This window comes from Sapajus apella, unplaced genomic scaffold, assembly GCF_009761245.1.
Source record: "Sapajus apella isolate SASKATOON/1434 unplaced genomic scaffold, GSC_monkey_1.0 scaffold142, whole genome shotgun sequence".
Lineage (NCBI taxonomy): Eukaryota > Metazoa > Chordata > Mammalia > Primates > Cebidae > Sapajus > Sapajus apella.
This window is the reverse complement of record NW_022437082.1, coordinates 65436-76280: the sequence shown is the minus strand read 5'-3', so window position 1 is coordinate 76280 and position 10845 is coordinate 65436. Positions and strand designations below refer to the sequence as shown.

At 43.7% G+C, this 10845-nt stretch overlaps 1 protein-coding gene across 1 annotated transcript; it reads right to left on the bottom strand.

Moving 5' to 3' along the window:
- Positions 1–351: 351 nt before the first annotated feature.
- MAGEA11 (MAGE family member A11) lies at positions 352–4877 on the bottom strand. Its single transcript, XM_032264154.1, is given in 6 exon segments — positions 352–1873; positions 1941–2014; positions 2220–2228; positions 3039–3133; positions 4372–4467; positions 4815–4877. Coding segments are annotated over 6 exon segments (1362 nt in total). The 3' UTR covers positions 352–848.
- Positions 4878–10845: the final 5968 nt, after the last annotated feature.

Sequence of the window (10845 nt, the reverse complement as noted above, 5' to 3'; positions counted from 1 at the left end):
TGATCTTGGGCAGGTTACCCAGCTCCATGAGACTCAGGTTCTTCATCCAGAAAACGGGTTTGATGGACCATTATCTGTAGGACTGTTGTAATGTAGGAAATGTATTAAAATGCCTGGGATGATGCCTGGTATATATTGGATATTTAATGATTGACAGCTATTTCCAGTATTACCTTGACCCCAGGTGCTACCACTTTCTCCTCTGGAATATTTTGTATTGTCTAGGACATCTCAGAGAATCTGCAATTCAATAGGAAGCTGCATTTGCTTGGTGCATATGTATGTGTGATATAATTTCATAGAGCAACAGATAAATACAGATAAGAAGGTGAGAATTAATGACTTTTTCCCTTTATTTCTCTGTTCCATAACACCGGTTCATTTTTATTGCTAAGTTCTTACATTCTCCAAGAAAATGCCTGTTCCAATGTCATGGTATCTTATTCCAAATCACAGCAAGATGGAAGGTTTCCCAAAATATTTTACAAAATGGCAAACTCTTACACTTGAAATGGATAAGTAAACCTACATGTGTGATCAGTGTCATCCATACACTTAGATGTTGAAACTAATTAAATCTTTTATTACAGGAGCAATATTTGAAAATTAACAAAAGGAAACAGAAAGAAATCTCCAAGTCACCTGATGGAAGAGAAACCTAAAGACACTATACAATGTATTCCCCTCCATCCACTGTGCCCTCCACTACTGAGAACATTGACTTCTCTCATCAAACACAGAGGGAAGAATGGGCCTGATTTCACACAGGGCAGGGAAGCTGCTGGATGTGGCCCTGAAGCATGCATTGGCTCAGTTCCCTGCCCACTGGCCCTGGTTGCATCTCTTGCTCAGACTCCCTCTCCCTCCTCTCTCAAAGCCTCTTCATAAAGGGATGGGTAAGAAGTGGGATCCCTCCCATTGGCATTGGCTATATACTCAAGAACTTTCATCTTGCTGGTCTCTGCGTGGGCCCTTGGACCCCACAGGAACTCATAGCATGTGGGATCACTGCCGGGCACCTCCCGGTACACCAGGTAGTTTTCCTCCACCCAATCTTGGGTGAGGAGCTTCTTGGGCTCCCCAAATAGGAAGTGCTCCCTCCCAGCATACACCTTCATATCACTCAGCACTTCCCACATAGCCTCTTCAGGGACACAGTTGCCCTCCATGAAGATTATGCCCAGGACTAATATCAGGAGGCCAGACTTGGGCATGCTGTGCTCATCACCCAGTATACCATCATAGGAGAGGCCGAGAGAGGTGACAAGGTTGTAGGAGTGGCTAAAGGGGTCCACTTCCTTCATGTCAATGCCAAAGAGCAGCTGCATGCATTCAGAGGTTTCCCTAAATATGTCAGGAAAGTATTCCTCGTAATTTTTGATGACACTCTCCAGCATTTCTGCCTTTGTGATTGGCTTCTTGACTCGATACTTGTGGAGCAGTAAATGAACCAACTCAGCCATCTTCTCATCTAGTATATCTTGGAGAAAGGACTCTGGGTCTTCTATGTTGGGCAAGGTACTGGGCCCCTCCTCTTCTTGGCTGCTGGAGTCCTCATCAAGTAGGCTCCCTAGGATGGAGTCCATGGCAGTGGGGGAGGAAGAAGCTCCCTGAGGACTCTGGGGAGGACTCGGTGACTCAGCTGCAGGCACCTCCTCTAGAGTACCTGCATTCAGAGTAGAAGACAAGGAGGCAGCCTCCTGCTCCTCAACTGGGAGATCCCATGCACCCATCAGGCCGGGGGCTTCTTCTTGGGTCTGAAGACCTTCCTCAGGCTTACAGTGCTGACTCCTTTGCCCAAGAGGCATGGTGACTCTGGTCAGATCAGCAGGCAGCACTGTGGGAAGGATCTGGGTGACAGGGAACCACAGGCCTGGGGAGAGAGGGAGCGTGAGAGCAGACTCAGCTGAAATATGAACAATGGAGAGTCTGGCGAACACCTACTTACAGGCCTTCTCCTCCAGTGATCCTCTCGGGCCTTCTGGGGCTCCTGTCCTACTGCGTGGCCTGTTCTCTAAGAATCTGAAAAAGAACGTGAGAAGGCTGCTCAAGATGCAGCTGGACATCAGAGCAGAATGCTCCAGGACTGAAGGTAGGGGAGGCGAGGCTGCAAGTTGGGGGTCCCTTTCTGTACTTAGGCAGGTTGGGCCCTTTGCATGTTGAGGGTGATCATCTCCTCTTGACTGCTGGCACTGCCTGGGTTTCCTATGCTCTGAGACCTAAAGACACTCTCACAGACAAAAGCCTCACTGCTCAGTTTTTGGGGCTTCTAGAAGAGGAACCATGGAGCCCTCAGGCTGCAAACTGCAAGAACCATCATGGCACCCCAGCACTGTCAGAAAGGTGGGCAAGACTGCGTTTCTCACTGTTTTGGAGTGGATGGTCTCCTGTGAGCTTAGGGCTCTCACCTTTCTCCTGCCAGGGCCTGAAACACACACTTCTGTTGACATGAGACACTCTCAGATCAATAGCTCACTTTCCTGATATGAAAGAGGACATGTGGAGATCCACATCTGGCCACATACTTCCAGGACTACCCAGGAATGACAGCAAGAGGTGGTGATATTCAGCTGGGTCCATGTGTCCTGGGGTAAGAAGCCTGCTTGTTCCCCATCTTGATGCCCACTGGGGCTGGGACCCACCCTCTGTTGACCTGGGCCACGTCCTGAAACCAAAGCTCTATCTCCAGGACACATTGGAAGAGGAAACCAGGGAAATGGAAACACCCATGGTTCCCTGTGACTTCCCATGGCTGACAGAAGGGGCAGGGTAGGGCTGGGTCCCATGTGTTTGGTATGTGGGGTCCCCTTGACCCCCACTTGATTCTGAGTATGACCTGGGACCCTCCCACTACTGACCTAAGTGTAGCCCTCTCAGACCAAAGCCTTCCCCTCCCTGAGACCAATGATCCCAGTGTAAGAGAGGGGCCTCAACAGATAGTCCTGCACATGATCTCTGGAGAGACAGCAGGGGCAGAGCAGACTTCTGTGTGACCCTCCTCTGTGTTCTGGCCAGGGGAAACCCTCAAGGTTTCTCACCTGACTCTTGGCAGATCCAGTGACCACTTTATTTGTGGACTTGATGGGGCTCCTTTTGTTGGCTCAAAGTCGTCCTCTGAGAACACAGTCCTCACCTGCCTGAGATTCCAAAACAGAAATGATGGACCCCACATCCCATCACCCGGTGTGCCGTTGTCCAGGGCTGATGGCAGAGGCTGGCCCCTTCGGTTCTGGGATGGGGATTCCTCCAAAGTCCTCTTGTGGGTTTTTCATCTTTACTCCTGCCGGGGCCTGTCCTTCCTCGACTCCAATCCCCTTAGATGAGCAGATGTATTCCTTTACACCAAGATCTCAACTCCCTGAAGGTTCCCCAACTTCCTGCCTGTGTTATAAGTGAGCTTCCCATCTAGGGCCACCCGTGATCAGGTCCCCTTTGTGCCAAGGACAGGGGACAGCGAGACTCTGTGGGGTCCCTTCATTATGGGATGGGTAGTATCTCCAATCCTCACGAAGGAGGCACACCTTGAGTCCTAAAGATCCTGAGACTCCTCCCTCTGCTGACCAGTTGTGGCTCCCCATCTACTGACCTGTCATCATCCCCTTGAAACCAGATGCTCACTTCCATGAAACCTGCCACCCCCAACCACGTGGCAGAAATGAGAGCATGGCACACGCCTCCCCTACCTGGGGCTTCCCAGGGATGAAAACAGAGGAAGCAGGGATTTGTGAGGTCCCTTTTTCTTTGGCATGTGAGGAGGTAACTTCTTACCTTCAGTCTTCACCCATTTTCCTCTCCTTGACTACCGGCAGATCCTGGGCTCCACCCTGTGCTGACCAGGTGTGGACCCCTCTGCTGACCTGAGGACCTGCCTCAGACCAAGGGCCCCACCTCTCTGAGACGTGGGAGACAGAAAGTGAAGTGGTGCTACATGGACACCCCTGCATGGCATTCCAAAGGCTGACAGATGGAGCAGATTTCAGGGGTGCTTCCTCTCTCTGGGTGTCCTCCAGGTATTCAGATTTACTCCTGACAAGGTCTATCCCTTTCCCTCCTGCTGAATTGTGGATGGGTTTTGCAGGCCAAGGCCACTGTCTCTTGGAGAACCCCAACTAGGAAGTGGGGAGGTGCCCCTCTTTCCTAGAATCCTGCCTGGGGCCTCCCAGGACTGATGGCAGGGGCAGGTTTTCTACCTCAGCAATAATTGGTCGACTGAGTCCTCCCTCAGGGCTCTGGGACTCCTCCCTGGGCTGACCTGAGGGTTCCCTCCTCAGACCACAACCCTCTCCTCTCTGACACCCCGAAAGCACAGTGAGGACGCACCGCATGTGGCCACTATGCCTGGGACCTCCAAGTGCCAAGGTCCCCGCTGACCTGGAGTCCAAGGTCTCCTGAATCCTCCTTCTTCTTCCTCCCCTTGATCCTGGCAGGGCTAAACCTGAGACCCTCTCTGTGGACCTGGGTCTCCCTCTGTCATATTCCCAAGGCCGAATGGGGAGGCGCCTCAGCCTGAGATGGGGGCGGAGGTGGGCCCCCGTCCTGGGCTGCTGGGTCCCCTCAGGCCTCCTACAGGCCTCCCTTGTCTCCCAGCAGGGACTGGGCCCTGGCTGTGCTCCCCGCAGGTCGTGCTCGTGATATCAAGCCCCTTCCCTCGGTCAGTCCAGGATGCACAAATCAGGATCTGTGTGCCTGGTGGCCATGCCAGGATCTTCCCAGGGCTGACAGCAAAGATGGAGCCTTCCTCTGTGGGGTCTCAGACCTCCCTCATGATCCTGACCTTGATGCCTGGCAGAACCTGGGCCCTGCCCTCTCCTAACCAGCCCTGCCCTGGTCACGCCAAGCTCTGACCCCAGAGTCAGAATTTCTTGGGGCTCTCTCATGTTTCCCTGTTCAGATTTCATTGTTGATATTGTTTGACTGCTCCTTTTCTTTCTTCTTCTTCTTTTTTTTTTCATTCTCCATTCTTTAGTTTTCCAGGGTTGTTTTGGGGAGCATCAGACAGAAGCCCAAGGCTGAACACGGTGGCTCACACCTGTAATCCAAACACTTTGGGAGGCCAAGGGAAGAGGACTGCTTGAGCCCAGTAGCTCAACACTAATCTGGGCAACATAGCAAGACTCCAACTAGACAAAAAAAAAAAAAAAAAAGAAGAAGAAAGAAAAAAGAAAAATTAGCTGGGTGTGGTGGTATGTGACTGCTGTTTCAGCTGCTGGGGAAGCTGAGGTGGGAGGATCACTGGAGCCCAAGAGGTCAATGTTGCAGTGAGTTGTGTTCACACCACTGCACTCCAGCCTGGGCAATAAAGTCCTGTCTCAAAAAGCCAAAGCAAAACAAACAAACAAAATCAAAACAAAACAAAAAAAACCAGATGCCTGAGCTTGACGATCATCTTAGCAGCTAAAGTTAAGGAATTACATCTGTCAATATGAGAAAAAATAGAATTGCCATCTTTGCAATATTCTGTTTCCTATCAATGATATCATATACTGCCTTCTTTATGTGGGTGCTCTTTGAACTGTATCTATCAGTACTTCTATAGTTGGCTCAGTAAAAATTGTACATGCTTTGGTTAATCTTCTTGTTAGGTAATTTTGGTATATTGCTGCTGTTGACAATGGAGTATTTTCTATGACACATTCTTAATAGTTATTGTCAGTTTTGCAAATCTTTTGATTTTGCTGTATTTATCTTCTATCCACTATTTTTCTCATGTATCTTATTCATTTCACTATCTCAGGTGTGCATTTTTAAAAACTTTCTAGATAGACTGTTGTATTACCATATTAAATATAACTCTTTCTTCTTAATGTACATTCCTTTTATTTATTTTGATATCCATATCTCTGGCTTTGTATTATACAACTTTGAAAAATAGCAATGATAGCATACATTTAAGACTTGTCCTTGACATGAATGCTTCCAACATTTCAAAATTAAGTATATTTGCTATTGATTTCATGTAACAAAATTTCCTTCTACTCTTAATTTTCTAGATATTTTTTATCATGAATGATTACTGATTTTTTCAAAAGATTTTTCTGTATTCATTAATATGAGCACATGTTTTGTCTGTATACTCTTGTTAATATAGGGAATCACATTTAAGGTATATTTTAATATCAAATTGTATTTTCCTTCTTCAGACACATCCTGTTTGTCCATTTAGTAGGCTGCCATGTTGAATTGGCTGTTAATTTATTTAGGATATTTGTTGCTATGTGAGTGATTTTGGTTTAAGTGTTCCTTTCGTGGCGAGGTCCTCTTCTGGTATTTAAAACAAAGAATGCTAGTCTCAGAAAATGAGTTGTACAATTGCCCATCATTTTGTATGGTTTTTAAGAGTTTGCTTAGGATAGCAATGAGTTCTCTCTAATCATTTAGTAAAACTGGGCTGTGAAACTTTCTTTCCTTGGATCATTTGTGGGTGGCTTGAGAATACAGTTTTAGTCTGTAATGTTTGATTAAAGTTTTCTATTTCTTTATAGACCAATTTGGTCATCTTTTTCTAAAATATAGTTCTTTCACTTAGGAGTTCAAATTTAATGGCATGATATTTATAATAAAACATATTAATTATAGGAAGTGTTAAACATGTAAAATAGTAGGGTATAGTATAATGTTCCCAATATACTTGATATTCAGCATCGAAAATCTTCAATCCATTGCTAATCTGTTTCCAACTATACTTCCACCTACCCTGCCTCTGAAATGCTGGAATAATACACACCAACTCAGTAACCTTGGATAGGACCCTGGGTCAAATAAGCCAGTTCATGGTACAGTGCAGCTGACGTGGCTCTGAGACAGCCTGTGGCTCAGAGAAAAGGGTCTGGCCTCAATAAACCAGCCTCCCTAGACCCCTACTTCCTACTCTGTGTTCTAGGGCCCTGAGGTACTGCATACCTTTGTTCTCTTCTAGACACTTGCTCCTATAATACTGCTAGCTAGCACTGCTTTCCTGACACACTTGGGTCTCTCTCAAAACATCTTCCCTGTGAGGACTTCTATGAATACTCTTTCTTTTTCTTGATAGAATTTATGTCTTTATTTATTTATTTTCATGATTTCACTTTCATTTTAGATTCAGGGGGTACATGTGCAACTTTGACTATTTCAGCTGTGCATTTTTAAAAATTTTTCTAGATAGACTGTTGTATTTTAGTCTATCAAGAATATAAAACATCATAAACATATATGTATCCAGTAACACAGACCTCAAAATACATGAAGAATGAATTAAAGAGATAAATAAATAATTCAACAATCATTATTGGAGACTTTAAAACCTAATTTCAATAAAGGTATAACAACTAGATAGATGGTCACCATGAGTGTAGAATATTTCAACAACATAAACAAGCCAGACCTAACCTCCATTTATAGAACACAACATCCAAAACAACAGATTATTTTTCTCAAATATATATGGCTCACCTTCCAGGATAAAAAGTATGTAAGCCCACAAAATAAGTCTCAATAAATATAAAGGGATTGAAATTGTACGAAGTATTTTCTCTGTCTGTGATTGAATAAAATATAAAATCAATAACATTTGTAAATTTCAGATATTCACAAATTTGTGAAAATTATACCACATACTCCTAAACAACCATGTAGTACCTCAGGGCCCTGGAACAGAGAGTAGGAGGTAGGGGTCTAGGGAGGCTGGTTTATTGAGGCCAGACCCTTTCCTCTGAGCCATGCACTGTCTCAGAGCCAGGTCAGCTGCAAAGTAAAAAAATCACAAAGGAAACAAGAAAATATTTTGAGATAAATGATAACGAAGATATATGTTCACACATGCACATGTGCACATGGACAGTAGCTTATCACATGGTTCAGGTGCCCTAGCATGCATTGTTGATTGCAGAGTTTTAGAAAGATGTGGTGATGACCCATATTTTGCCACTTCCAGAGACCAGATGTACTGTGCAATTAACCAGAAAACATTGATTTATAGAGCAAGAAAATAAGAATCTCTCCTGAGCTTATATCTAAACATATCTAAACGATAATAAACATATCTAAACTATAATGGAGCCCCCCCCCCATGCTGATCTCGTGATAGTGAGCAAGTTCTCATGAGAGCTGATGGTTTTAAAGTATAGCACTTCCTTGTCCTTGCACACCCTCCCTCCTGCAGCCTTGTGAAGAAGGTGCCTGCTTCCCCTTTGTCTTCCATCATGATTGAAAGTTTTCTGAGGCCTTCTAGCCATGCTTCCCGTTAAGCCTGCAAAATTGTGAGTTAATTAAACTTCTTTCCTTTATAACTATCTGGTCTCAGGTAGTATTCTTTATAGCAGTGTGAGAATGGACTAATAAAGGATTACAGCTATGCCTGAACAGGCTACATCAATAATAATAAAAATAAAAACTACTGCAAAAGATGAACAGTGGCCACGTTTGCCAAATGGAAGGGTTTAGATGGGCTGTCTTCTCAAGTCAGGAACACAATCCTCTACATACATGATTACCAGTGCCACACCATAGATTACAAGGCAGCACAGGCAACCCAATCAGAGACTATAAGATATCCCTGAATAAATAATTTTCTAAACAGCTTCAATAAGCGTGTTTAGCTGACAGCCTAATATCTCTTTCAGGGACTAACTTTATACCTGAAGTCATAATCTTTTGGAGATGGCCACCAATCAACGATTAGGCAATGCAGTTGTAGTGAAGATCATACACATCTCAGAAAGGCCACCAGCCAATGACTGAGCAAGTCGAGGGTAAAATGGCTTAGAAAATCACAAAAAAGGACTCCTCCTCCAGGCAATCGTTGCTTCAGACCTCCAAATTAGACTAGCAAAGACTTTGTGAGATCTGCCCAAAAGACAAGAGGGACAAATTGGATATATACAATTGTTAAGTTCATACATGACACACAAAATAACATATTATTTAAAGGTACATTGTGATTAAGTAGAGATTACATTGTAAACTTTAGGGCAACCACAAAAAAAATAACTAAAAGAAATATATATAATTGGCCAACAATGAAGATAAAATGGAATAATAGAAAAATGAGTACCTATTCACAATAGCAAAGACATAGATTCAACCCAAATGCCCTTCAATGATAGACTATATAAATAAAATGTGGTACATATAAACCATGGAATACTATTTAGCCATAAAAAGGAATGAGATAATATCCTCTGCAGTGACATGAATGGAGCTGCAAGCCATTATCCTCAGCAAACTAATGAAGGAACAGGAAACCAAACAACACATGTTCTCACTCATAAGTGGAGCTGACCAGTGAAACCACAGGGAGGGGAACAACACACAATGGGGCCTGTTGGTGGCGCTTGGGGAAAGAGAGCATCAGGAAAAATAGCTAATGCATGCCAGATTTAATACTTAGGTGATGGGTTGATAGGTGCAGCAAACCACCATGACACATGTTTACCTATGTAACAAACCTGCACATCCTGCATATGTATCCTGGAACTAAAAATAAAGTTTTAAAAAACGGATTGCTGACAAAGTAGAAAAAGCAAAAAAGGAAAAAGTTAATAGATGGGACAAATAGAAAACAGATAGTGGTGAGTTTTAATTCAATCATTTTGATAATTATGTGAAATATGAATGGTCTAAAAATACCAATTCAATGACTAATTTTCAGATTAAAGCAAGAAGAAACTATATGCTTCTACAAGGTACTTACATTAAAATATAAAGACATAGGTAGAGTAAAGGTAAAGGATTAGGAAAAGATACAATGTCAACACTGATTAAAAGAAAGCTGATCTGGTGTGGTGGCTCATGCCTGTAATTCCAGCACTTTGGGAGGCCAAGGTGGGCAGATCACGAGGTCAGGAGTTCGAGACCAGACTGACCAACATGGTGAAACCTCGTCTATACTAAAAATGTGAAAATTAGCCGGGCATGGTGGTGCGCGCCTGTAATCCCAGCTACTCAGGAGGCTGAGGCAGGAAAATTGCTTGAACCCAGGAGGTGGAGGTTGCAGTGAGCCAAGATTCCACCACTGCACTCCAGCCTGGGCAACAGAGCAAGACTCCATTTCACACACACACACACACACACACACACAAAAAAAAAAAAAAAAAGAAAAGAAAAAGAAAGAAAGCTAAAGTGACCATATTCAAATTAAAGTAGATTTTACAGGAAAATATTGTCAGGATTGGCCCTCATCTGAGAACCATTGTATTATCTTAAGTAATCTTTGCTTGGCCTCTTCCGTAGTTTTCCATCTGAGAACAATTATGTCAGTAAAGGGGATGCATTGGTGTTCTGCCCACAGTTTGCTTTCAGTTACAGGAGGCACATTTTCCCAGCTTCTGAGAATCAGCAGGTCATAGACTGAGAGTTCAAATTTGAGTCTATATCTAGAACTTGCCATTTCTGGAAGGGAGCTGACTCAATCCTTCCCCAGGGAAGCATCCCAGTGACTGGCCAGTGAGTTGTTGCAAAGCCTAGTTTATATTACCTCCATTGTGGAGAAAACGTTCGTCCCAGCACCTGAACTCACCAAAGGAATGGCACTAATCACAGTGGAAACTTCTCCCTCTGTCTATTTCTAAAAAGGAAAATCGAAGTCCAAAGCAGGCTTAAAGAAGGAAATAAACAAGATAAGAGGAGATATCATTGATACTACAAAAATTAAAAATATTAACAGAACGGAAAGCTGTTTAAAAAAAAATCAATTATTGACTCTTTAACTAGACTGAACAAGAATAATGAGAAAAGGCACAAATTACTAATATCAGGAAAGGCCATCACTACAGACCCTGAAAAGAATACAGGGAAAATGAGAAGATTTTTTGGAATAAATCTGTATCCATAAATTAAAAAACTTATATGAAATGGAGAATTTTCCTA